The sequence below is a fragment of the Canis lupus genome, chromosome 24, assembly GCF_011100685.1.
Source record: "Canis lupus familiaris isolate Mischka breed German Shepherd chromosome 24, alternate assembly UU_Cfam_GSD_1.0, whole genome shotgun sequence".
NCBI classification, from domain to species: domain Eukaryota; kingdom Metazoa; phylum Chordata; class Mammalia; order Carnivora; family Canidae; genus Canis; species Canis lupus.
In genome coordinates, this window is record NC_049245.1 from 43,246,406 (window position 1) to 43,273,694 (window position 27,289).

Here is a 27,289-nt window from a genome sequence, read left to right on the forward strand (position 1 = left end):
ATGATTTTATTTATAATTTGTACACCTTTAAGTGTTGCTTTCGCTAATTGATAATCAAAGAAAAAAATCCAATTTTCTTTTCTTCTTCTTCTTTCTTCTTCTTCTTCTTCTTTTTTTTTTTTTTTTTTTTCCGAGAGAGAGAGTGTGTATGTGAGTGGTGGAGAAGAGGGAGGGAGGATCTTAAGCAGACTCCACACCCAGCACACCAGCACAGAGCCTGACACGGGGCTCAATCTCATGACCCCAAGACCATGACCTGAGCGGAAATCCAGAGTCGGATGCTTAACTGACAGAGCCACCCAGGTGCCCCTCCAACTTTCTATGTTAAATTCAGAAACTAGAAGGAGTTTTATTTCCTGCATAGATTTTGTACCAATAATACCTATAGTAAAACCTATTTTGTAAAAGATTCTATGATGTAACTTAACTTATATGTCAACTTCTTAATAACTCCATGAAGCTTTAAGTACAAGAGTGAACTTACTTCGACACTGGCATACTTGCACATGGAACATTTAAAGGGTTTCTCGTGAGTGTGTTTATAACGTCTGTGTCGGACAAGTTCTCCACTGGTGACAAACGCCATATCACAGTCACCACACTTGTAGGGCCTGGTTCCTGTAAAATCCCATATTTATCGTATTAAATGAGACTTAACCACAAGTTTTCCTAGGAATTTATAACCTATAAATGAGCCTCAGTTTCAGAACACTTTAAAAAATTAAGAGGCCCTTTAGAGCATAAGTATCCTAGACATATACAAGAAAAATCTTTTTAATATTTGATGTTTTTAGGCAAAATTGAAGACAAAACTAAAGTTGTTAAACCAAACACATTATTTTGATGTGCAAACAGGTGGACTCACATTTATGTATAAACTTTAACACTCATCCTTAATGGCAAATATCCTTCTCAGCTGGGCTTACCTGTGTGGGTATTGACATGATTCCTCAGTAGAGTGACGGTGCGGAAAGCTTTCAGACAAAGGTGGCACATATGGGGCTTTTCAGCCGTGTGAATTTTCATATGACGATTAAAACTTGAAATTCGAGAAGAGGTGTACATGCAGATATCACAGCGGAAGGTTCGTTTTACTTCTGCAGGAAGAAAATACAGAGTTCACATGTTGATAAAAATCTTCCTTGAGATGTTTAAATTCCACTTCGATACATCAAAGTAACTCAGCACTTCTTTCTTTTTTAGAATAATGTGGTAACCCAATGAAAGACATTCCATGCAAATGGTACCTGGAAAAGCTGGGGCAGCTCTAGTAATAGATAATAAAACAGATGTAAGACAATAATTGTTACAAGAGACACAGGATGGTTACTCAATCCATCACATAAGTAGAATAATTATAAACATATATGCGCCTAATAACAGAGCCCCAAAATACCTGAAGCAAACAGAACTGAAGGTAGAAAGAGGCACTTCAGTAACAGCAGGAGACTTCAATACTCTACTATTTTTTAAGAAGATTTATTTATTTATTCCTTCATGAGGGACACACACAGAAAGAGGCAGAGACATAGGCAGAGGGATAAGCAGGCTTCCCATGGGGAGCCTGATATGGGACTTGATACTAGGACCCTGGGATCATGATCTGAGCTACATGTGAGACAAGAGTCCATCAAAATCCTAGAGGAGAACACAGGCAACACCCTTTTTGAACTCAGCCACAGTAACTTCTTGCAAGACACATCCACTATGGCAAAAGAAACAAAAGCAAAAATGAACTATTGGGACTTCATCAAGATAAGAAGCTTTTGCACAGCAAAGGATACAGTCAACAAAACTAAAAGACAACCTACAGAATGGGAGAAGATATTTGCAAATGACGTATCAGATAAAGGGCTAGTTTCTAAGATCTATAAAGAACTTATTAACCTCAACACCAAAGAAACAAACAATCCAATCATGAAATGGGCAAAAGGCATGAACACTAATCTCACAGAGGAAGACACAGACATGGCCAACAAGCACATGAGAAAATGCTCTGCATCACTTGCCATCAGGGAAATACAAATCAAAACCACAATGAGATACCACCTCACACCAGTGAGAATGGGGAAAATTAACAAGGCAGGAAGCCACAAATGTTGGAGAGGATGCGGAGAAAAGGGAACCCTCTTACACTGTTGGTGGGAATGTGACCTGGTGCAGCCACTCTGGAAAACTGTGTGGAGGTTCCTCAAAGAGTTAAAAATAGAGCTGCCCTATGACCCAGCAATTGCACTGTTGGGGATTTACCCCAAAGATACAGATGCAGTGAAACGCCGGGACACCTGCACCCTGATGATTATAGAGGCAATGTCCACAATAGCCAAACTGGAAGGAGCCTCGGTGTCCATCGAAAGATGATGGATAAAGAAGATGTGGTCTATGTATACAATGGAATATTCCTCAGCCATTAGAAACGACAAATACCCACCATTTGCTTCAAAGTGGATGGAACTGGAGGGTATTATGCTGAGTGAAGTAAGTCAATCGGAGAAGGACAAACAGTGTATGTTCTCATTCATTTGGGGAATATAAATAATAGTGAAAGGGAATATAAGGGAAGGGAGAAGAAATGTGTGGGAAATATCAGAAAGGGAGACAGAACATAAAGACTCCTAACTCTGGGAAACGAACTAGGGGTGGTGGAAGGGGAGGAGGGCGGGGGATGGGGGTGAATAGGTGACGGGCACTGAGGGGCGCACTTGACGGGATGAGCACTGAGTGTTATTCTGTATGTTGGTAAATTGAACTCCAATAAAAAATAAATTTATTTAAAAAAAAAGAATTAACATCGATTCTTTTCAAAGTTCACACAGAAAAAGTAGGACACTTCCTAATTCTGGCCTAATTGGCCGGTATTACTCAGATACTAAAGCCAAAGACACCAAAGGAAAACTATGAAGCAACATCCCTTATATATATATTATTTTTTGCCTTTTTTTTTTCAAGATTCCTTATAGATGGAAAAATCTCCAGTAGAATATTAGCAAACCAAACTCAGGAGCTTATTAAAAAGATTGTGCACTGAGACCAAATAGAACTTATCCCAGGAATGGGAGGGTGGTTCAACATACGACAACCAATCAGTGCAACACACCCTATTAGCCAAAGGAAGGGGAGGAAAAGCACCATCATCTCAATAGAGTAAAAAAACCGCTTCACAAATTCCAGCAGTCTTCACAATGCCACACCCAACAAACTTGAAATGGAAGGTTTATGGGTTGAATTGTGATCCCCAAAAAGATACACTGAAATCCTAAGGGTAAGTATCTGTAATTGGGACCTTACTTGCAAATAGGGTCTTTGCAGATGTCATGAAGTTTAGATGATCATATTGCATGAGGGTGGGTATGACTGGTGCCCTCAGAAGAAGAGGAGAAGAAACACAGGTAGAGACACACAGGGAGGGAGAATTTTATGTGACAACAGAGACAGAGACCAGAAATACATCTGTAAGCCAAAAATGCCATGACTGTGACAAGGCCTGAAGCTAAGAAAAAGCCCAGAATTCTTCCTAGAGCCTTCCAACACCAGGATCTCAGACTTCCAACCTTCAGGACTGTGAAAGAACATATTCCTGTTGTCTAAGCCACCCAGTTTGTGGCATTTTGTTGGGGGCGGTGCCAGGAAATGAATACAGGTACCCATTAAAAAAAAAAAAAAAAAAAAAACAGGCAAAGGATTTCAACAGACCTTTCTCCAAAGACTTACAAACGGCCAATAAGCACATGAAAATATACCATCCTGCAGTTAATTTTTCACCACCTTCCTACATCATTATTAGCATCATGGAAAAATGCAAATCAAAATCGCAATGGGATAGCTCTTTATAGCCACCGGGATGGCTCTAATATTTTTTTAATGGGAAATAAGTGCTGTAAGGGCTTGGGGACACTGGAAGAACCTTCCCACATTGCTGGTGGGAGTTTAAGTTGGTGCAGCTGCTGGGGGAAACCGTGAGTTCTTCAAAAAGTCAAATATAGATTGACCACATGACTCAGCAGTTCCATTCCATTCCTAGGCACACACTCAAAAGAAGAGAAAAGAAGTGTGCAAACAAAAACTTGTACGTGAAGGCTCACAGCAGCATTACTCACACTGAGTAAAATGTAGAAACAGCCCAAATGGTGATGGATGGCTCGGAGCATAAACAAAACCTGCTATATCCACATGACGACTGACCACTCAGGGATGAAGGCATGAAGCTCTGATAAATGCTAAGTGAAGAAATGTGAAGGCCACATTTTATGTGTACGAGTCCATTTAGATGAAGCGTCCAGAAACGACTGTTACGTGGGTACACTTCTCTTTCTCTCTCTTTTTTTTTTTTTAGATTTTACTTATTTATTTGAGAGAGAGAGAGAGAGAGAATGAGCACAAGCAGGCGGTGCAGCAGAGGGAGAGGAAGAAGCAGGCTCTCCACTGAGCAGGAAGCCCTACTCAGGGTTTGATCCCAGGACCCCGAGATCATGACCTGAGCCGAAGGCAGATGCTTCACCAGCAACTGAGGGCGACTCAGATGAGCCCTCCAGACGCCCCATGGGTACACTTTTCTTTGGGGGATGAAAGGAGCCTGGAATTAATGGGGATGGTTGCACAAAACTGTGAATAGATTAAAAATAAAATGAACTAGGAACTGGGAGTTTGGGGGGTATGTTCTCTCGATTTAAATATATGAGAAGCATCATATATACGCATATATATTAGAGCAAAGACTGCAAACTCAGCCACCTGAAGCCAGACACCATAAACCTAAATTAATGACTCGAACCACATGTAAGAGCAGTCAGTGGTAGTGTGACTTTCGAAACTGAGTCACCTTCCAGCCCCAGCTACCTGTTGCTGGGAGGAAACAGCTGGGTGTTGCCAGGCTGGGACTTTGTACCAATGAGCTGGAAACGGAGATCTGGGTGGGGGTGGGGGTGGGGGTTGAAACTAGGATTTTCTAAGAAGCTAAACAAGTGATTTTTGAGGGTCACCTTCACCCCGTAGCCTGCTGCGATGCAATCTCAATTTTAATATGACTTTAATTGAGCTTCACCGTCCTTCCAAACCTGGCCTCATCTCCCTCTTTGAGCACCCATGCTCGGGGCTCTCCTGATGCCGGAGAGCTGCCCACCCTCTCTGAGAAGCCACACACTGCCGGAAGCCACACACTGCCGGGGCTGCCCCCACAGGCCACTTCCTGCTGCCTGGAATGGTGATCCCCAGGCTTAATGGCTTCTGAGTCCTCTTCCCTGGCTTCACCTAAGCATCGCCTCCCTGGAAGATGCCTCTGCTTGCCTTCTGGACTTCACTCCTTCTCCTGGCCCCGAGGCCTCGCTCTGGCCTCCATCAGCCTCGCACCATCCCTCCACCCCAAGGGGCTGCAAACCAGAGGCAGGTCAGGGGTCCACCTTCTACGTTCCTACACAGCACTTTGCAAGAATGTTTTTCCTCTGTTTTAAAACCCCTTGTATCCGAGACACAAACTCTTTCAGATTTGACTCACAACACAGGACACTACTTTAAAATTTCTCCCATTTTCTGGCATTTTGAAAGCAACTAAAAGTCAACCACATAAAATTTCAACCACCATCTCGTTCCTCTAAAGGGAAACAGCAGCCCCCTCATACCCATGGTTGCCTAACGCTAAACGAACTGGCCTACCCTTCGCCTTTTTTTGGACTTTTGTAGAATTGGCTTTTTCAACATGTCCTTGACCGGATGCTGGTTTTTCTTCTTCTTCTTCCACGTTTAAGTTTGAAATGGTCAGAACGATTTCGTCTCTTCTTTCATCTCCCGGCTTTGCCTCCACAAAAAAGAGCTGCTCTCCTGCTTGTGCATCGAATCTTCCTTCGGCTGGGTGCTGGTCCTCCTCCTGACCTTTCTCGAGCTAATGGATAAAAGTGAGTATTCAGACAAATCCTCTACTATTAATGACAATCGACGAGACTCTGCCTTGATGAAACCATGGAATACATAAAGAAAGACAAGAATGAAGGAAGCACAGAAGATCATCTCTTGCACCCAAACACCATAATTATTAAGTAGCCAGGGTTTTGAGAACGAAACCAACACTGTTCTTTTAAAAACGCAATGCATCTTGCAGCCTTCTGACTGGCATAACTTTTTAGACTCTTGGAAAAGAACATGAGGTCTCCCAAGATTTTCCTATGGCAGTCTCTTTACTCTTTACTGTTTACCCTTTACTTACTTTTATTTCAAAGGCCATTTCTAAACCACTTGTTCATACCTAATATCACATAAAGGGCAACTAAAAACCAAAAGCAGTCTGAGCTTTTTTTCTCCATGGAAAGGGTCTGTTTATTAAAACCCACCATACCTTGACCAATCCGGTGCTTTCAGCCGGGTTCACCACAAGCTTACTCTCTTCACTGGCCACGGCCACACTGCCCTCCAGAAGGTGCAGCTTCATCACCTCTACCTCCTGCAGGGAGTACACCTCCTCCTGGATGCTAAAGGCCATGCACTGCTGGGAGCCCTCGCCCAGCCACAGCAGAGACTGCAGCCCACTGCTGGCCTGCTGCACCATCACCTGTACCCCTTCCTGGTGCTGCGGGGTCAGCCAGCTGATGTCCTTGCTGCTCCACATCTTCGGAGAAGTGCACCGTCTGCAGGGTCAGAATGTGCTTCTCGCTCTCCTCCGTGGTGACCGGCAGCTCCTGCTCGGCCTCCAGCACCTTGGCCTGGAGGGGCCTGTAGGGGCGCTGGGCTTCCACGGCCCCATCTCTGGGGCTCAGGTGCTCCCTCCCCCTGCACACTCCACCTTCTTCCTCCTCTAACAGGATTTTTTCTGGTATCAGCTCCAGTTCTTTGATTTGGGTAAACTGCTCAGGAAGGACAGAAATCTCAGTCCCCGCCATTGTGACGTGGCCTGTTTGAGAGAGAAGAGAGCAGTCTTGGTAGGGCACAGTGCGATTTGGTTAAGGCATGACAAGGTGCTGGCCTCCTAGGAGTCAGGACTAAGTTGATTTGACCTAGGCATAGGAGGGACTGGGGCTAAGCAGAGTTTAGGCAAAAGCAGGAGTTAGTCCAGAAGATTCTAGAAATAATAGGTTTGGGCCTGAGTAGGCTTCTGGGAAATAGACATTCTAGGCTTAGCAAGGTGGGGCCCCAGCAGGGTCTGGGCCAGTGCACACTGCCAGGCCTGAAAAGCTGGGGCCTGAGTGGGCTTGCATCAAATGCACTAGGACTAGCAAGGGGGCGCCTCTGCAGAATCTGGGCCAGTGCACGTGGCCAGGCCTAAAAAGCTGGGGCCTAAGGGGGTTTTCAACAAATGCATCAGGACTAGGACTAGCAAGGGGGCGCCCCAGCAGGGTCTGGGCCAGTGCACACTGTCAGGCCTAAAAAGCTCGGGCCTGAGGGGGTTTTCAGCAAATGCACCAGGACTAGGACTAGCAAGGGGGCGCCCCAGCAGGGTCTGGGCCAGTGCACACTGCCAGACCCGAAAAGCTGGGGCCTGAGTGGGCTTGCAGCAAAGGCACTACGACTAGCAAGGGGGCGCCCCTGCAGGGTCTGGGCCAGTGCACATGGCCAGGCCTAAAAAGCTGGGGCCTGAGTGGGCTTGCAGCAAATGCACTAGGACTAGCAAGGAGGCGCCCCTGCAGGATCTGGGCCAGTGCACATGGCCAGGCCTAAAAAGCTGGGGCCTAGGAGGGTTTTCAGCAAATGCACCATGACTAGGACTAGAAAGGGGGAGCCCCTGCAGGGTCTGGGCCAGTGCACATGGCCAGGCCTAAAAAGCTGGGGTCTGAGGGGATTTTCAGCAAATGCACCAGGACTAGGACTAGCAAGGGGGCGCCCCAGCAGGGTCTGGGCCAGTGCACACTGCCAGGCCTGAAAAGCTGGGGCCTGAGGGGGTTTTCAGCAAATGCACTAGGACTAGCAAGGGGGCGCCCCTGCAGGATCTGGGCCAGTGCACATGGCCAGGCCTAAAAAGCTGAGGCCTAGGAGGGTTTTCAGCAAATGCACTAGGACTAGCAAGGGGGCGCCCCTGCAGGGTCTGGGCCAGTACACATGGCCAGGCCTAAAAAGCTGAGGCCTAGGAGGGTTTTCAGCAAATGCACTAGGACTAGCAAGGGGGCGCCCCGGCAGGGTCTGGGCCAGTGCACATGGCCAGGCCTGCAAAGCTGGGGCCTGAGGGGGTTTTTAGCAAATGCACCAGGAGTAGGACTAGCAAGGGGGCGCCCCAGCGGGGTCTGGGCCGGTGCACACTGCCAGGCCTAAAAAGCTTGGGCCTGAGTGGGCTTGCAGCACATGCAGTAGGGTAGGACTAGCATGGTAGGGCCTCTGCAAGCTTCCCACCATTACCTAACTCTAGATTGCGCACCCTCTGCGCCAGCGGCCTTGGGCCCACGGCATCCAGCTCACAGAAACTTGGCTGAGCAGCCTTGCAACCCGGATGGCGCACCCTCAGAGCCCGGGGCCCCCCCACTCCCGGTCCCTCCCCGGCCCGTCCCTCCACACCAAGCCCGGGCCTCTCCCACCCGCCCCAGCCGCCCGCCCACGCCCACGGGGAGCAGCCTGAGTTCTGCAGGGGGCTGGAGTCTAGTCCCTGGGGCGGCCCCTCACCCGGGAGGCGTGGCCTGGGCGCCCAGCCCACCCGGTCTTGGTGGCCTCCGCCTCGCGCCGCGTGCTGCCCGCCGCTGCCTGTCGCCCGCGAGCCGCCTGGGTGCGAGGGTTAAGCGCAGCAGTGCGCAGGCGCGGGGTGGGAGAGCCGGGGGTCCACGTGCAAGGGGCGGAGCCCGGGAGAGGGGGTAATGGGCGATGGGGGAGCTGAGACCTGAGGAGGATGGCTATGGAGGGGAAATGGGGGGGCCCTGCGGGGTGCACAGGGACCTAGGGGATGGATGTGGAGGGAGTGTAGGGGCACCGGCAGGGGGCGCTGAGATGGAGGGGGATGCCTGCGGAGGGGACCTGCAGGGGGCGCTTAGAGACCCTGGGGGCAGATGGAGGAGGGGGGAGCAGAGGGGGCACGTGCGAGGGCAGACAAGGTGGGGGAAGTGCCAAAGGAGTTTGAAGGGTGGAGGGGTGGAGGGGCGGGGGGGGGGGGTGGAGGGGCAGGGGGGTGGAGAGGAGGGAGCCCTGGAGAGGCCGGTGGGCGTGAGAATGGCAGGGAGCCCAGGACACGGGTGGGGGTGGGAGTGGAGAGGAGAAGTGGGGAGGCGGAAAGGGCGCAGGGCTGAGCGGAGCAGGGGAGGAGCAGGGCGCGGAGGGCAAGGAGGGTGGGGCGTGGGGGGGGGCTGCAGTCCAGCTTTGGTCTTTCCCAGAGCTTTATTTTTTTTTTTAGTATTTGGATGTCTTTATTTTTTTTTTAAATAATAAATTTATTTTTTTATTGGTGTTCAATTTGCCAACATACAGAATAGCACCCTTGCAACGCACTTCCCCAAACATCCGCAGCTGGGTGGGAGAAAGGGGTTGGGGGGCACGCCGCGGGACTGGTCACAGGCCCTGCCTCTTGTGCCGGTTGCACCTCTGTGCATGCTTTTTCATGGAAACTAATAATTTTGATGGTCTCCGGGAGGAGTTGGGTTGGTGTTTCCAGCTAGATGCAACATAAAATACAAGTTCAGAGAGCTAAGAGGGGATTCAAATCATTTGCAGGTCACTGATTTTTTTTTTTTTTTTTTTTTGTTAAGGTACAGTTTTACAACATCCCAGGCAATCGCTCTATTCTGTTTTTACTTTTTTTCCCCCAAAATTGCGATGTAATTTTAATAGAATTTTCTTGTTTGATGATTGTGAATAGATTTGTTTGGATGATGGGGGGGAGGGGAGGAACCCCTCCAGACAACTGAGGAGAAAGCAGAGTGTGAGGAGGAAGCTGTGATGGGGTTTCCCATAGGTTGATGGAGAGCTGGCTTTTGTTTGGTCTGAGCATGTTTTCCAGCAGCTCGGGATGGGTTTCTCTTTGGGTCCACCGCCAGAGAATTCTCTGTCCACAAAAGTGCTTTCCACCTGCCAGGCCTTCTCTCCCTCACGTTTGCTTCGTATAGCTCTCTGGATTCACATCCTTGTGCAGAGTGTGGATGCCTTTTTTTTTTTTTTTTTTTCCATTTTCAATGATACAAAGAACTAAATTCACTTTTTAAAAGAGCCTCATGTACCCGCAGTAATGCATTTGTTAGCTAGATGGTTGGATCTGTGTCTGGGGTTTCTATTACAATCTGTGTACTATATGGAGAAGATAACTATTTGAAGGTCACTGGGAAAATAGTGTGTTCTAATAACTTCTTTTAAATCATTTAAATGAGTTTTTCTGCTTGAACAATCACCACCTATTTAGTGCCTTCTCTGGTAATTTTGCATTTATTGCTCCAACACGCATGCAGCTGGAAAGTTCTGCTGCTATTTATGTTATAAATTTGTGATTAGAAATTTGAACTACCGATTAAAAACAAATGTGTTAAAGGTGATGTAAGGCCAACGGGAGAGGCTGGAGAGGGGAACCGAGGTGCACTATGAGGGGAAAGGTAGGGGCTTAAGGGGAGAGAGGGGGATGTGAGAGGGGAGGTGCCCGGAATGAGGGGTTGGGGGAGAGGGACATGGATGAAGGAGACTGGCAGGAGGAAAAGCAGATTTCCTAAACTTTGCTCCTGAGGTGGGAGGTTGCACTAACGATTGTTTTGCTTACTCTTGGCAGATGTTCCTGGGAGTGATTTTGAGAGGCAGCCATCTCGGGACCCACTAGGGGGCCTGCCCGTGAAAGATGTGTCCCTTTGGAGCCCCTGAGGGGCCTTGTTTGAGCAGGTGGGGCTGGTGGGGACACCCCAGAAGGTCATCTTCCCTCGAGAGTGTCCAGGCAGCCCCACTGACTGGGGAAAGGAGAACAATTATGAGTGGATCATGAAAAAAACCCATTCTCAGGGCTGTGAGGCGGCCCACGTGGCAGCAGCATTCCCGGGCCAGGCTGCCAGCCTAGTTGTGCCTGTGGATGGCTTTTTTTTTTTTTTTTTAAGATTTTATTTATTTATTCATGAGAGACACACACAGAGAGAGGCAGGGACACAGGCAGAGGGAGAAGAAGGCTCCATGCTGGGAGCCGATGCGGGACTCGATCCTGGGACTCCAGGATCACTCTCTGGGCCGAAAGCTTAATGCTTAACCGCTGAGCCACCCCGGCGTCCCTGTGAATGGCTTTAAAAGATCTGGGTGAGTGGCAGTATTTGGAGCCCTCATGTAGGCTGGCCTCGATCCCAAGGCAGCTGGCATGTCTGACAGTTTCTGGAAGAATCTGGAAAGTCAGGGCTTCGTTTCAGCAGTGCTGCCTGCCCAGCAGGTTCCTTAAGGTGCTCACAACCCTCTAGCATCGTCATTTTAGCGTTTAAGGCAGTGTGGTGTTCCTTGGTGCTTCCATGTCACCAGCTTTTGATCAAAGTGGCTCAAAGTAGAGAAGGGCCCTGGCCAAGTATATGGATGGTGCATACCACACAAAAGGGAATGACTGGAAGGCCATTCTAGTGCTTGGCTGCCGAAAACATGTTCTAGTACCTTCTACTCAGCCCACTTGGCTACCAGCCTTCCCTTGGGGCTCCGGGGCATGGTTTTGACCACGTAGGCATAGGTTTTGTGTGGGACAGATAGGATCTATAATACCACTCAGAAATGTGATGGATTTAGGAACACCTGGGTGGCTCATTGGTTGAGCATCTGGCTTTGGCTCAGTGTGTGATCCCGGGGTCCTGGGATCGAGTCCTGCATCGGGCTCCCTGCAGGGAGCCTGCTTCTCCCTTTGCCTGTGTCTCTGCCTCTCTCTCTCTGTGTCTTCATGAATAAATAAATAAAATCTTAAAAAAAAAGAAATGGAATAGATTTAAACTACGATAGATACATGGCCAATATAAAACTAGTTTGAAAATTAAAGATAGGTGAGGGTTTTGCAGGGCAGCAGGGAACGAGGTAGGCCAGCAGGTGCTACTGCCATCTTTTCAAAAATCCTGACTACTCAGTGCTTCCAGAGTGAAGTGTCACGAGCCTTAGCACTTCATAGTACCCTGACCCCCTAACTTGAGTGCAGAATCATTCCAAGGCACGTGGTAAGCACATCAGTGTTTGAAGCTCCCAAGTGGGAAAAGAGTTCAATAGTGAAATGGTGCGAGAAGGCCAGAATTGTCAGCAAGTCTGCATCAGGAAGCGGGTGCGAGCTGAGCATGCTAAGCGCTTGGTGTGAGTTCTCTCTCGCAGCGTCCAGAGAGCCTCGGGAGGGGGCAGTGTCATAATCCCCTGTTCACAGAAAGAAACAGAAGAGCTAAGAAACTTGCTCAAGTGATGGGAACTGTGATTCAGGGCATCTCTACCTTGAATACTGTGTAATTGGCTCCTTTCGTCTGTGTATTTATTGCCACATGAGGGTTGATCGATCTGTCTTCCATCTGTCTGTCTACCTATCTACCTATGATGTTCAAAGACAGGAGGTCTTTGTTTTGCTGGCCGTTGTACCCAAGTGCCTCGGACAGAGAGGGGCCTTGACAGCTCTTTGTGGCCTCACTGGATGTCGGAGTCCATAGCCCTTAACTATTTTCTTTTTCATTTTTAATTTTTTTAGTGAGAGAGAGAGAGAGAAGAAAATGGGAAAGGGCAGAGGGAGAGGAAGAGAGAGAGAACCTTAAGCAGGCTCCACGCTCAGCTCAGAGCCCGATGCAGAGCTCGATCTCACGACCCTGAGATCGTGACCTGAGCCGCAATCAAGAGTCAGATGCTTAACAGAGTGAGCCACCCAGGCGCCCTTTAACTATTCTTTTTCAGTGCCTCTGTAGCATTCAGGAAGGGTGAAGTTGATTTTTATATCCTAGAGTCTTAAGTAAATGTCATGGTGTTTTCCTCTGCTGCTCGACAGTGATATTTACCCAAACGGTATCTTTGACCTCTTCATTTCAAGAAACCTTCCGGAAACTTTTTTAACTCACACAAAAATTGTTTGTTCATGCTGTACGTATTTATAACAAACTCAATTGTCTCCCCTGTCGGAAAATAGGTTGCTCAGAGGGCCTTTCTAAAGATGGGATGAGCACTGGGTGTTATTCTGTATGTTGGCAAATTGAACACCAATAAAATTAAATTTATTATAAAAAAAAATAAAAGTAATCCAGTGCCCAGGATTTCCAGCTTGGGCACTGGATGTGGCCTTTCCCAAAACAGACTGGGCCTGCTTGGGGTTAGAGAGAGTGGAACATAGACTAGGTAGCGTTCTATGGTACCGGGGTAGTACTAAGGCCTCGTGGTACTGCCCCAAGTACCCGGGCTGCCGTAATCAGCTCAATCCCAAGGAACGGAGCCGAAAGTTAAACACTACTTTGTCCAATGTTAGGATCAGAGAGGAGGCAGCGGGTTTTTCTTCTGCATGGCTGGTTGTTCTGTATTTATTTATTTATATTGCTCCGGGGCACGATAGCAACCGGCAAAGAAACCGAGATTTAATCCACTCTTAATGATTAATTGGACTTCCCCAAGTGTCATAAAGATAACTTGTTCCAAAAAAGTATGTAAACAGGCCAGCTCTTTTTGCTTAAGGCATGATTGCTGTCACTGATTTCAACCGATGGGTTGCAAAGGAGTGTCCATTTTCAAACACGCCTAGTTAGTCTGTTAGGCAAACAATTTTTTTTTTTTATACAGATCATTATACTTTGAACTTTGGTATGAACACAGAGTGTATTGAATGAACAATTCAGAATTGCTCATGGACTTGGCCACAGGGGTGAGGCATATGGGGACATAGGAGGCACAGGGGGATATTCTTAAAATCATCTGGAATGTTTATGAGAAGGGAAGAGGCAGGGTCCACACATGGGAATTTGACTATTGTGCAAAAGTGGACCAGGTGTTCTGGAACTTTCGAGAATTTTATCACTATAATCTCTTCGTTGTCCTGCTTATACAAGAAGAAGCGTTTGGAAAATAAATAGATCATAAATAAAAGCTTTATTACAGTTCATCTGGTTAAATGGAGTCCAGAAACAAGCATCTGGGGGGAGAAATCTGGGTCTGTGTACTCCAACCTATTGATGGTGGTTCATTTGGGGGCTGGAGAGCCAAAGGAGCCAATCTGGAGGATTTTTATTGCTCTATGTAATTTCTTTCGGTAGTACATATAGCTAGTGCAACAGGAAAGGTGATCTATCTTTATGTTGTTGGGAAAAAAATCTTGGAGGATCAAGTGTCTACGATAAATCCTGGTGGTTTATGGACTGTATTCCATTTGTCCCTACTTCCCGAGCTTGCAGCTGCCATTTGGCCGCAGGAGACAGCATGCCAGGTCAGAAAAATGATTTCACCTTCCCAGCTGTGTGGCCGTCAGCGGGCCACTCACCCTCTGTGTGTTTTTCTTTTCTCATCTGTAATTTGAACCTAGTAATAGTACCTCCCTAATGTTATTATTGTGAAGAATAAATGCAACAATCCATGTCAAGTGCCTAAAAATAACACATTGCCTGGGATATAGTAGGTGCAGAGTAAATGTTAACTATTTTATGATTATTTGCAGTCAGGTATATAGCAATTGTTTCTTAGAATAGAATTATTTAGCATCACTGAAATCCTACAAATCTTCTGAATTTCGCTTTCTAGATTTCTTTTGCCGGCTCCAAAATTAAATCATCCTTTAAAAAAAATGGCATCCCTTGATCTTCTGGTATAGGACAGGTCAAGAGGTATTATTTTACATTTTTGTATTTCTCAAATGGGGTTAGCGTTAGGGAACGGTATTCGGTGGCATAGTTAGATCACGTCTAATTATATGCTAACCAGAGGATACGCCGAGAACTTGAGAAGGATGATGCTCGACGTTGTCCAGTGCTGAGGACGGTTTGGGAATGTCCTGCTTTTCCGCAGAAGCTGGTCTATTCTTGCTCTTGCCGAGGTCAAAGGTGACTCCAAACTCACAGATCCATGCTCAGTTCCCAGGACTCACCTTACTCGACCTTTTGGGGCATTTGATACTGTTGGCCGCTTGCTCCTTTTTTTTTTTTTTTTTTTTTGATACAGAGCGTGCATGCATGAATTGGGGAGGTGCAGGTGGAGAGGGAGAGAGAGAATTTCCGGCAGACTCCACGCACAGCAGAGAACCCAACGTGGGGCTCGATCTCATGATCCTGAGCCAAAATCAAGAGTCACACGCCTAATAGACTGAGCTGCCCAGGTGCCTCAGTCACGCTTCTCTCATGCACTTCCTCCGCTTGTGCAAATAGGTTACATGGCGAAGGGGACTTTGCAGACGTGGTGAAGGCAAGGATGTTGAGACGGGGAGATCGCCCTCATCTCTGGGTGGGCCCCGTGTGGCCGCAAGGATCCTTGTAAGAACAAGGCCAGAGGGGCCCAGCCAGAGAAAGGGACCTGTGGTGACGGGAGCAGAGAGAGGTGGGTGGGTGCCGCACTGCTGGCTTTGACGGAGGAAGGGGCCGCGAGCTAAGGCATGCCGGCGCCCCGGGAAGCTGGGAGAGGCCAGGAGACAGATCCTGCTCTGGAGCCTCCAGAAGGAGCATGGCTCTGCTGACTCATTTTAGACTTCGGACGTCCAGGGCTGTAAGAGAACACATGGGTGTTGCTTTAGGCCACTCGGTTTGTGACAGTGTGTTCCAGAAGCAGGGAGAAGCTAATACTCCTTGTACCCAGGATACCCCACCCCTCCGGGCCTCTCCCCACTCAGGGCTGCCCCTCGGTCTACCAGGCTGCTCTCCTGACCTCCTAGCGAGAGTCGGGGTCCCAGGGCACAGTCCTTGGTCTTTTCCTCTCCGTGTCTTCTGCCTCGGGGGGTACCAACATTTTCAATGCGCCGCTAGTGCAAGATGGCTCCCAAGTGTGCATCTGCAGACAGGAGACTCCTTTGCCCACCTGTCCACCTTCCATCCCCATCACGGCAAACCTGACGGGCAAACCTAACTTGTCCAAAGCAGAACTCTGGAGCCCCTTCACCCATTCCCGTTTTTCCTTGCCTTCCCACCGCAGTTAATGGGATCCTCTTCTAGGTGCTCCAGCCAAACACCTTGGGGGGCGGAGGGGATCATCCTCTTTCTCTCACAGCTGCATGTAATCATCAGCAGATCCTGTTGGCTCTACGTGAGAATATTCCCAGAACTGGCCCCCTGCCTGCCTCCCCAGCCCGCACCCCAACACAGGCCGCTGCTGTGGCATCACACCTCCCCTCAGAGCGCCACCAGGGCCCACGCAGGACCCTCCAGGCCCCCCGAGGGCTGGTGCGCCCACCCTGCTTTCTCCTCTCAGACGTCGGGCCACCACCATCCCTTGCACCCTGCTCCCATCACATGGGCCCCTTGCTGCTCCTCACCCGCCAGGCAGGCTGGGGACTCTGAAGGGTAGCGGAATGTGTCACCCCAAGTGACGCCACCTTGGCATGCGGATTCTTTTGAGGCGAAGGCAGTTGAAGAAGAGCAGAAGAGCAGTCTGACCTCTCCCTATCGTCCTGAAAGTGGGAGGTGAGAGCCCCGCACGGATGATGGGCTCCAGGGACCAGGGAGAGAGTGGCGTTCCTGTCACCAAGGACGGGTCGTCGAGGCCAAGAGAAATCCGTCCACACAGGCCTTGCTAAGATCACTCCAGTCTGCCTGGCGTCTCCCTGAGTGAATCGCTGCTTTGCTCCGGGGCTTCCCTCTTCGCTCAGCTTGGCCTGGAGACGCTCGGGCCGGGCCCGTCTCCCTTCTGGGGCTGGCACCTGCGCCGCACGCGAGCCTCCTGTTCCTCTGCCTCAGGTCGGCTTCATGCTTAGGCCCTGCTGGAGGCCCTGTGAGGGCAAAGGAAACGTATCGCCTCCCCCGTGCCTCCATGTTCCCTTCCCGTGGAATGTTCTGGAAGTGGAAAGTAGGATGGCTGTTCTTGCAGCCCCGGCAAATCTCCCCTCAACCCTCCTTTCTCCGGGGCCTTCCTGACTTCCCTGATGAAAACCGAAGCCCCCCCCCCCCCAGCCCTCCGTCAGCGTAATTTTCCTCTGCGTGTGAAAGCGGCTGGTCCCTCGGCCCCAAGGAGCGCTCGGGGTCTGCCAACAACACGTGTATCTAGACGCAGCTCCCCTAGGGCAAGGGTCCTCTCCGTGTCACCTTCGGCCTGTTTGTTCCCTCCCCGGGGACGGGATCAATGCCCGCCACCTGCGAGGCACTCGGCCGACGGCTTCCGAATGAATGAATACGAGTGAACGGTTGTGCAATCCCGTGACACAACAGTTTCACCCGGTTCTAGGAGCCGAGCGTTCAGAATCGACGCGTGGTGCGTTCGGTTTACCCTGACGTTGGGTTGTCTATGTTGTCGGACGTCACAGGCGTCTGACGTTTCTTCACATCCTCCGTGTGTGAAACTCCGAAGGCCACGTGCCGGGATAACGCAGCGTAAAACGGCATCCGGGCGGCTGACGGTAGCTTCAGGTTTGGCTTTCTTTGCCCGCAGAGGCTCTGGCTTCCGATCGCACGTGCCCAAAATTCGTTGTCTACAGATTAAACGTCAGAATCGTTACTGTGGCCACGGGAGGGCCGGCGTTCATTTGGAAGGAAGTTCTACGTCGAGGGTGACCGAGGACGCAGGAGGCGCGGCCTTGTCCTCCGTGCCTGTGGGTGCCGGCCTCGTGCTGCCCCGGGGCGCGCCCGGCCCCCTCCACGCTGGGGTCCTCAGGCCTGCGCTTGGGATCTGTGGGGGGAGGGGGGGAGGAGGGAGGGAGGGAGGCCGCAGTTTGAAAAGCAGACTCGGGGCTCTGGATGTGGGGGGCTGGCAGGAAAACCGGGGATCCTGGCCCTGGAGGCCAGGCGCGGGCCTCTGACCCGCAGGGTGACGACTCTTAGGAGCGGCTCCTCTGGTTCTTCTCCTGAGGGTGGAGCCGAGCTGACTGGGGAGCTCCCCCCAAGCTTCCGGTGGCGGGGAAGGGAGACCCCAACCACGCTGGAGCCGGCCTGCTCTGCTTAGGAAGGGAGAATTCACTTGTTTTCGTTTTGATTTTTGTTGGTTGGTTGGTTTGGAAGGAGAGGGCGGGGGAGGAAGAGGACGGAGAGGACGGGGGCAGAGGCATGGCCCGCAGCACCGCGGAAGGGCTCCAACATGGCTTACGGGGCTGTGTCCGTAAACCAGGTCCTGGGACTCTCCTCCAGCCTCCAGGGAGCTCTGTGTGCACACAGAGACCTTGGAGCGTGCTGTGTGCGCTATGTGTAGCGTGTGTGTGTGTGTGGTGTGTGTGGCATGGTGTATGTAGTGTGTGTGTGGTACGTATGGTATGATGTAGCACGTATGTTGGGTGTGTTGTAGGTTGTGTGTGAGGTGTGTGTGAGGTGTGTGTGAGGTGAATGTGTGTGTCTGTGATGTGTGGTGTGTGTGTGAGGTGTGTGAGGTAAACGTGTGTGTCTGTGATGTATGGTGCTATGTATGGTGCGTGTGTGAGGTAAATGTGTATGTGGTGTGGGTGCGTGTGGTATGTATGAGGTGAATGTGTGTCTGTGGTGTGTTGGTGTGTTTGGTGTGTGTAAGGTGAATGTATGTGTGGTGTGTGGTGTGTGTGTGAGATAAACATGTGTATGTGGTGTATTGGTGTGTGTGGTGTGTGTGAGGTGAGTGTGGTGCCTGTGGTGTATGGTGCTGTGTGTGGTGTATGTGTGAGGTAAACGTGTGTGTATGTGGTGTGTTGGTGTGTGTGGTGTGTGAGGTGAATGTGTGTGTGTGGTGTGTGGGTGTGTGGGTGTGTGTGTGTGAGGTGAATGTGTGTGTGCGTGAGTCACAGAGCAGGCTGGGCTCCACACGCGTGTGAGCACTGTGCAGGCATCCGCAGGGTTGGGAGAATGATCCAGACGTGAAATCAACCTGCAACTGGGCGCCTGGACGCAGAGACCCCCACGAGGATTTTGGTTTGTTTTGAAATTTTTTTGTGTTGAAAATAATCGTAGCTGCACAGGACGCTGCCAAGAAGCGGCCCCTTCACCCACCCGCCCTCCGCGGTTACGTCCTCGGGCCGACGGCGCTCTCAGGCCCAGCACGCTGACGGGGCCCCTCAGTCGCCCCGACGTCGCCATCACAGGCACCCCGTGGTGGGCGTGTGTGAGCTCGGATCCCGCGTGTGGACCTGCGCGAGCATCGGGGCGCCAGGGGACCCTTGCTCCCTCCCGGCGCCCCCGGCCTCCTGCGCGAGGGCGCGGGCCTTTTCCACAGGCCGCTGGCGGACGGAGGCTCCCGCCTGGCTCATGCTCATCTGCATGCGAAGGCCGCGTGGGTCCCGGGGCGCAACCCGGCAGCTCCGCGGGGGTCACGGAGCCGACACGGATTTGGATCCCAAGGGGCTCAGGCTCCGAAGGCCTCTCGGCTCACGAAGTCCGCGGGGCCCAGGCCCCGTCTATGCCGGGAGCGGCCTCGGGCCCCGCTTCGGGGGCGGCACAAGGGCTAGGGTCTGAGGTCCGGGATCCCTGCGATGGGAACCAAGGCTTCAGGTTGCCGAGACCCACGGAGGCTCCACTCTGTCGGATTCGTGTCCCTGCGCCCCAGAACCCGACTTGCTGGCCCACGGCAGCGACCGCTTACGTCAGGTGCCCCGAGACTGCGGGTACGTTGTAGGTCAATCAAGTCGTCGACATGTAGGGAGAGGGTTGCAAAGCCTCTGCCTTTGGGGACCGGGCGAGCCACTGGCTCTCGGCAGCTGAGTGGGATGGGGGTGGCGCTCCCAGCTCCACGGCAGCCAGCGGCAGGCGCGCACTTGTCTTATTTTTCTGCAGAAGCCGAGACGGAGACGGGGAAGTAAATTCTCCTGATTCTTAAACGGTGGCAACTAATTTAAAGAAGATGTTAAGTCCTCTTGTCCACCGAGCAACAGGGATCTGGAACCTGACTTGGCCCAAGCCGGCTGGTGCCCCCGACTCTGGGACATCTTCCCACGGGTTCTCGATTTCTCAATATTCAGTCACAGAACGAGAAAACACAGAAAGAGGAATTGGCTGGTTGGCGCGTTGGTGGCCCTTGTAAGCACTTGATTAACTCATGAAGTCATTGTGTTTCCCAAATGAGAGCTCTGGAAGGACAGTAATTATCGTTTGTCTGGTGCTCTACAACTCACCATGCGTGGGATCCTGTCCCGGGGGGCACGGATAGCTCGTCCGAGGGTGCAGGCCCGGGGGGAGGCACAGCCCGCACTGCCACGGCAGGAGTGGCCGGGATCAGGGGGGCGCGGGGCACCCGGGGGCACCCACCCGAGCCCCCACCACTCCAGCAGGGCCAACCGAAGACGTAGTGAGCTTCTCCCACTTGAGAGGAAGCGTTGGCGATGCTGGCCCTGTAGACTTGACGTCGAGAGGCTATCGGAGCTTCTTGAGGGACTTTTGCATGGAATTTATTTATTTATTTATTTATTTATTTATTTATTTATTATTTTTTCTTGTCTTGCATGGAATTTAGACGACCGTGTCAACTACCGAGCCTCGTCGCTCTCCTAGAGCAAACTTTTCTCACCACCCTCAAACAAGCCTCGTAGCAGCCATTGCCCTCCGTGCACGCACATAACCCGCCCACAGGTGAATTTACATTTTACAAAGTCCTTTCCTCCCTTTAATTCTTGTCTCGTGGCTTTGTCTCCTCTGGAGAGCCCAGGACAGGTGCTTTAGACTTCAAAATTGTAATTGCGATCCTCGCGGATTTCCATCTGCTTTGAGGGATGATGGACGGCAAAGTGTCGCCCCGCGGAGGGTGATAGCCGGACTGGCCAAGTGGAGGCGAGGCAAGCCGCCGTCCGCGTCTGCAGTCCTGAGGCGCCCCGACTGCTTTCCCGTCCGTCGGGCTACGCTTTATGGGATGCTTGCTGGGGATCTATTTAGCCGTGACTATCTGAAGCAGCGCGGGCTGAAGCGGAAGGATGTTAGTCTTTGGTTCGTTGACCTTGAACATTTGATCTAGAAGGAGGCCAGGATGTTGGCTCCTTCTTTTTGGTTGGCTTCCCTTTGGGATATGGCCCTGGGAGAGCAGGGGCCCTATCATCCTTGTCCCACACAGCCTTGAACCATACCCGGGGTTCATTGGCCGAATGAACCGGAAGAGTCCAAATACCAACGTGCTTTTAACTCCGGGTTCCTGCGGTGAACTGGAGTCAAGGCACGTTTGATGCTCTTGACCTCGACAACAGTCCAACTGGCCCAGCTCACTCTTCCCCGTCGTTATCCCTGTGTGAGCGTTTTGCTCGGGCAAGCGAACCCTCTCCGAAGTGCAGCTTCCCAGAGCCCATAGTTAACGTGGACCTACACGTCTTCTGTCCCTACAGAGTCCTGCTTTCTTCCTAAGAGTTGTCTCTGGCCTGCCTCCAGCGATCTGCCAGGAAGTTACAGGCTACGCACCCTTCAGCAATGCGACTGAACTTCCGTTGTTTTTGGAAGATGAATTTAGAGGTGCTTTTCCAATTACCAGCAGTGGTCAGAGAGACGGAGACAAAAGACTGCTGACTCTTTGCCTTGGCACGCACGGGCCCTCGCACCAGCGGGAGCTGGTTGTTGTGTCTTAGTGATGAATGCAGGGAATCAGCAGCTTAAAAACCAATTAGCTTTCTGCTTCTTTCGCTCATGCGGGACAGCGCTGCGCGGGGTTTGGCTGCTTGAGAGTGGAGTTCAAACCGGGCCAGGCGTGGAAGTTAAGCTAGCAGAACTGATGAAAGGAGCCGGTTTCAAGGACGTCCGTGCTCTTAGCGCCATCAAAATGTTCATCTCATTTCATGGAACGCTTCTGAGTCGGAATCGTCAGTACAGACGTTAAGGATGCAGCAGCTATTGACGCCTGTTCTAGGTCATCACGCCTGAAGACACCATGGGGCTTTAATCTGAGAGTGGAAGTTTTTCTGTATAGCTGTTGCTATCTGCAAATATTTATAAGGTGCTAATATTTATAAGGTGGCGTTTGTGTTTTTCCTGCAGTTGTTTGGGTGACATTTGGCTTTGTTAATTGCTGTGTTTTGTCATGGGTGGATGTTCTGGGGTGACTGATGGCACAGGGTGATGGGGACCGGGGAGGGGGGTCACCCTGGACCTGTTGGGCTGGCTCAGGGTCTGACTTGTAGCCTTGAATGTCCAGAAATTTGATTGTTAGGACTCCATAGTGGAACAATCTAGACTCAAAAACTATTAGGGTGTGGATCAGGATGCCAAGGTCTTTATTCACAATAAACACTCCTTTTCTAGGGGGACAGGCCTCAGGGCGCCCGATTCATCTCAGCTGTTAGGGTGAAGAGACAGACTTGGTACAGAAGCCCAGCTCCGCGAACGGCTTGGGGTGAGCCAGACCTTTCTGATCCTCAGTTTCCGTAGTTGTAAGGTAGCCACGTGCATCCCATCCTCAGGGCGGGGGGAGGGGGGGGAGATTAGTGGAGAATAGGTGTTAACGCACAGGGTCCAGGAAGAAGGTTTTGTTGAGACAGCCGGATGCAGTGGTGATGAGCATAGACACGGAGCCGGTGTGTGGACTCCTAGCCCAGCTGCAGTCCCCTGAAATATGCTGCTTCATATTTCTGAGATTCAGTTTCCTCATCTAGACATTGGGAGCAGAATGTTATGTCCCTCGTAGACTTGCTGTTGCGTTGAATGAGACACCGTGCGGAAAGCAAGTGGCATGTTGACCATGGCGAGGGCTCTGTTGAATGGAGGACTTTGTCATCAGGAACATGAGTAGCTGGGGCTGTAGAAATCGTAGCAGCTACGTAGCACCACCGGCAACAAAAGCAAAGCGTCCTAGAGATGAAGGTCGCTCAGTGAGAACAAAACCGAATGGAGGGGTGGACAGTCTAGGGCAGAGCTTTCCAACCTTGGCATTCCTGATGTTTGGGCTGGAGGATTCTCTTGGGGGAGGCCGTCCCATGCATTACAGACAGCTTAGCAGCATCCCTGACCTCTGCCCACGTGCAGCCAGCAGCACCACCCAGCTGTGACCACCAAAGATGTCTCCAGACACTGCCAAATGTCACCCTGCTTGAAAAGCACTGAGCTAGGTGACCACTTCACCCAGACCCTGGAGAAGCCTGTGGTCTTCCATGGATGCTGCATTGCCCACACCCGTACAGACTCCCACCTGCCGGTGTTTTGCTTTGCTTCTCCTGTTCTAGACTTAACCTGTCCTCTCCTTTGTCCACTTTATGACAAATTCCAAATGGTTATTATGAGCCAAGGATCTGGGGAACAGGCTCAGCCTCCACCCTCAGGGACATGCCCACAGACCTCTTACCTCCACTGGCTTCCGTCAGCACTGCCCTTGCTCACGTGCCACAGACTAGACCACAGCTTTCTGAGGCTCACTGCAGTCTGGGCAGGACACCTCTGGGCCCCATGGTGACAAACCTTCTCTGCGTGGATCCACTTCTTTAGAGGATTCATCGTTTTCCTTGTGTTAATGGCCACTACAGGTACTGGCGTTGTAATCTCAGGGACGTGAGTTAACCATACTGGATCACAGATTCCCGTGCAAAATGGGGACGATGACAGATCACCAAGTTGGGTGCTTGCAAGCCAATTAACTGAGATTCCATGGATTCTTACCTCTTTTCTCTCCTTTCCAATGATAATCTTATTCTAAATTGCAGCAGCACCTCATCTGGCCTCTTGATATTTACCGCAAAATGGTTTTTAAGGATAGAGTCTAACTTAATGTGTCTAGGCTTCGTTTTTTTTTGTTCTATTATCCCAATGCCTATATTTGTCTGCATTACTGTCCAATTTAAAATGTTCCTTACCAGCGGAACTCAGTGGTTTGTAAATCTCTATATCATGACTGGAAGAGTTTGTCCCATTGTAATTTGGATTAATGTCTGAGCAGGCCCGGCTCAATGAGTAAAATTTTAAATTATTTTCCAATTAAAAGAAGATATTTTATTACCTTCAAACCAAGCAAGAATTGGCCTAGGAAACCATGACAATAAAATTCTTTAGGGAAGTATTAAGTAAACAGATAAGAATGACTCAGAACTTCATTTTGTGAGCTCTATATCAATTGCTCATTTTATGTCCAGCTACAATACCCACCAAGAGATAAGTGCCTATGTGATCCCTGCTGTGCTTTAATGTGTTTGGAAACAGCTTGTGCTTTTAAGTAGTTTCAACAGTCAATAGGAATCTTGTTGACACTTTTCATTTGCTTACCAAAGCCTTTCTTAAAAGATCTTAAGAGGTAAACTTTAACCCAGCGCCTGTCAGAATGACTAGCAGAGGTCTAGAGCTGATGTGGTCTGCTAGCTCACTGCTCACTAGGGGCGATCGCTCCACATACGTGAGCTGGGCAACGTTCGTATCATGACACCGTCTTTATAGATGCTTCCCATCACTTAGTTTGGGGTATCCAATGTTAATTATGTCCCATTTTACCTATTGATTTTTCATTGGAAAAGAAATGAATTTTTAAAAAGAGTTATTTATTTTAGAGAGAGATAGAGAGAGAGATTGAGAGCAAGAGCTGTAGAGGCAGAAGGAGAGGGCAGAGGGAGAGACAGAAAATCAAGCAGACTCTGAGCTGAGTGCACAGAGCCTGACACGGGGCTCGATCCCATGACTCTGAGATCATGACCTGAACTGTAACTAAGAGTTGGATGCTTAGCCGACTGCACCACCCAGGCACTCCTGGAAAAGGAATGATTTTATTTTTATTTTATTTATTTTTTAAAGATTTATTTATTATTTATTTATTTATTTATTAATTTATTTATTCATTTTATATATATATATATATATATAGAGAGAGACAGAGAGAGAGAGAGAGAGAGAGAGGCAGAGACACAGGCAGAAGGAGAAGCAGGCTTCATGCTGGGAGCCTGATGCGGGACTCGATCCTGGGACTCCAGGATCGCACCCTGGGCCAAAGGCAGGCGCTGAACCGCTGAGCCACCCAGGGATCCCCAAGGAATGATTTTAAAATGAAATTTTAATTCCCTTTCACACGTACCAGCACTCTATTGGTTCCTGGTGAGTTGAATCATCGCTGCAGGGTCTACTGGAAAGCTCGCGGGAACTGAACACTAACAGACCCTGGTGAGGACCAGGTTTTGTCTCTAATAAGCTATGTTCATGTCTTCGATATTCAGCTTCATTATTTTTGCACAGTCTTTGATTTTCCTGGCTTCCACTGTTGTGAAGATTGGCTTCAGGAAGCGAGGGGATCCGAAGACCGAAAGCAGAAATGTTCCATACAAAACCCTGTCAACAGGGTCTCACGGATCTGCGAAATGAAAATGGATGGGTTGGCATATCAGAATTTTAAAAAGATCTTTAAGCAAGTGTACAGAAAGGGAGCTGTAGAGAAAAACAGAAATGTCACAAGGGACATTTCACAAAACACGTTGCCATTTAGAGATAATGTCAAGTTTAAGACAGGAGACGCAGCGCCTGCTAAGGAGGACGGAGTGGGGAGGGGGTCAGCCCAACGATATTTGGTCTCTGGTCACATCATGACTTAGTGCCAGACAGGCAAGATTAGGAGAAGGCTGGGCCAGCTGCAGTTACTAAGTAAGTTTATGGAACATCATTAAAAGATAAAAAGAAATGGTCAGTGGCATGATCCATAACAGTTCCCAATGGAAGCCACCCTAGCGTCCACCAGCAGAGGAATGGATAAACAAAATGTGGCACATCCACACGATGGAATACTATCTGGTTATAAAAAAGTTGAGGTACTGATAATGTTTTACAACATGGATGAACCTGGAAAATATGATGCCGAGGGAAAGAAACCAATCACAAAAGACCATGTGTTATGGGATTGCATGTACATGAAATCTCCAGAATAGGTGAAAGTCTCCATAGAGACGAAAAGTGGATTGGTGGTTGCCAGGGACCTGGGGGGAGATGACTGGGAAGCAACTGCTATTGGGGAAATGTTTTCTTCTTGGGGGATGAAATGTTCTAAAAGTGGTTGGGGTGATGGTTGCAGAATTCTGGGAATATAGTAAAAACCACCGACTTGTATACTTTTAATGAATTTCAGGGTGTATAAATTGCATCCCAACAAAGCTGTTATGGAGAGGGAGGGAGAGGGGAGAGGCACCCCATGGACAAATAAATGAGAGAAAGCAAAGAGAGTGTGTGTCATAGGATGTTATGATCATAAAAACTTGAGATGGGAATTAAAGGAAATCAATAGAAATTCTGCTTCCAGGTACTGAATTGCTGGGAAGAGTTTGGGTTTTGGAGCCTCAGAGATCTGGCTTCAGTCTTCAGGCAAGCTTCTCATCCACCCGGGACCTGTTTCCTCATCTGAACATTGGGGAGCTGGGGGAGATGATTCATGTGCTCCTTTCCAGCCTTTACCACCCGTCGACTTCCAAGGATCTCTTGCTGTCTGTCCTCTTTCTTTCTTAGCATCCCCCTGGAACATCCCACCCGACACCTTGTTGCTGGCACCCGTAGGAATAGAACGCACTGCCTTATGTAACTGTGATGTTTTATATCTGGGGTCTGCTTTGGGTGGGGCATCCTTAAACCAACAAGATTCCTCTTTTTTCTTAACCTGTCACATTCAATTCTAAAAATAGTTAGAAGCCCCAAGTGGCGGATCATCAGGATGGTGATCCTGGACCTACACTTGTGTGACCCTCTGGATGCACCTTTGAGCAAGTTCAGGGGAAAAGCAGGAGTGTCTTGACTTTTGTCTTGGGTCCAATAGGTGCCTGTGGGACCAATTGATCACCTTATTTTCCTTCTTGATTCCTGTTTATCTCTTCCGATCTTATTCAAAAGGACTTGAAAGCATTAAGTACAGCACTTCATTTGATTAAACTGATTGCTCAGTGAAAAACAAGACTGTCAGCTGGGAGCTGCAGATAAGAGTGTTTTTCCAGGCCTTAACTGAAGCTGTCATCTGAAAGTTAAAGGTTGAGGGGGCTGGTGAGGAGGAAAGAAAGAACACCAAAGGAGTTACGTTATAGTCAGTAAAGGTTAGAAATGAATCACAAGATCAGGGTAGGAAACCAAATAATAAAATAAGTGCATAATAGCGGGTTGCCAGGCAGACAGTGGGCTAATACTGAAGTGACAAGTGAATACAGCGGGGGCTGAGCCATGGAGAAAAGCAGGCGAGATGGAAAACCAGAGGGAAAAAGGCTAAAAGCCAACACAGAGTGCGAGAGCAGGGGAGGCTGTCACTCTGTCTTAGGAGAAACGAAGAAGCCAGACAAATTATAAGTGTACTTTCCTTTGGAAACGTGATCGGAGAGCCTGAGATCAGCACTGCTGGGAGGGTGGGTGGTGGGACGTGGTGGGTGGGGTCCTGTGGGTACCCACCCCTTGACTCAGCTCGGGGACAGTCCAGACTTGCCAGTTTGCAGGTGTCCATGATGCAGGACCAGGGTGATGTCTGAGGT

The 27,289-nt window shown here is 49.8% G+C and overlaps 1 protein-coding gene and 2 long non-coding RNA genes across 4 annotated transcripts in view; 1 reads left to right on the forward strand and 2 right to left on the reverse strand.

Annotated features, from left to right (window-relative positions):
- The window catches only part of CTCFL (CCCTC-binding factor like), a 29,999-nt gene extending 21,325 nt beyond the window's left edge, over nucleotides 1-8,674 (reverse strand). Inside the window, 6 exon segments of the mRNA XM_038572679.1 lie at nucleotides 485-618; nucleotides 927-1,097; nucleotides 5,650-5,875; nucleotides 6,326-6,580; nucleotides 6,582-6,877; nucleotides 8,575-8,674. Coding sequence (XP_038428607.1) covers nucleotides 485-618; nucleotides 927-1,097; nucleotides 5,650-5,875; nucleotides 6,326-6,580; nucleotides 6,582-6,866 — 1,071 coding nt within the window. The 5' untranslated portion in view covers nucleotides 6,867-6,877; nucleotides 8,575-8,674.
- Nucleotides 8,675-14,960: 6,286 nt separating this feature from the next.
- Nucleotides 14,961-17,615, reverse strand: LOC119865572. Of its 2 annotated transcripts, XR_005377423.1 has the most exons (3): nucleotides 16,289-17,615; nucleotides 15,685-16,023; nucleotides 14,961-15,523 (listed from the first exon to the last, which is right to left on the reverse strand). It is a non-coding gene; the product is annotated as an uncharacterized LOC119865572 (long non-coding RNA). The 2 variants fall into 2 exon arrangements; XR_005377422.1 differs by having other exon boundaries at nucleotides 15,685-17,615.
- A 1,527-nt stretch (nucleotides 17,616-19,142) lies between these two features.
- On the forward strand, nucleotides 19,143-26,361 carry LOC102157330. The gene is made up of 6 exons (XR_005378043.1): nucleotides 19,143-19,525; nucleotides 19,695-19,937; nucleotides 20,371-20,486; nucleotides 21,227-21,828; nucleotides 22,134-22,224; nucleotides 26,086-26,361. It is a non-coding gene; the product is annotated as an uncharacterized LOC102157330 (long non-coding RNA).
- Nucleotides 26,362-27,289: the final 928 nt, after the last annotated feature.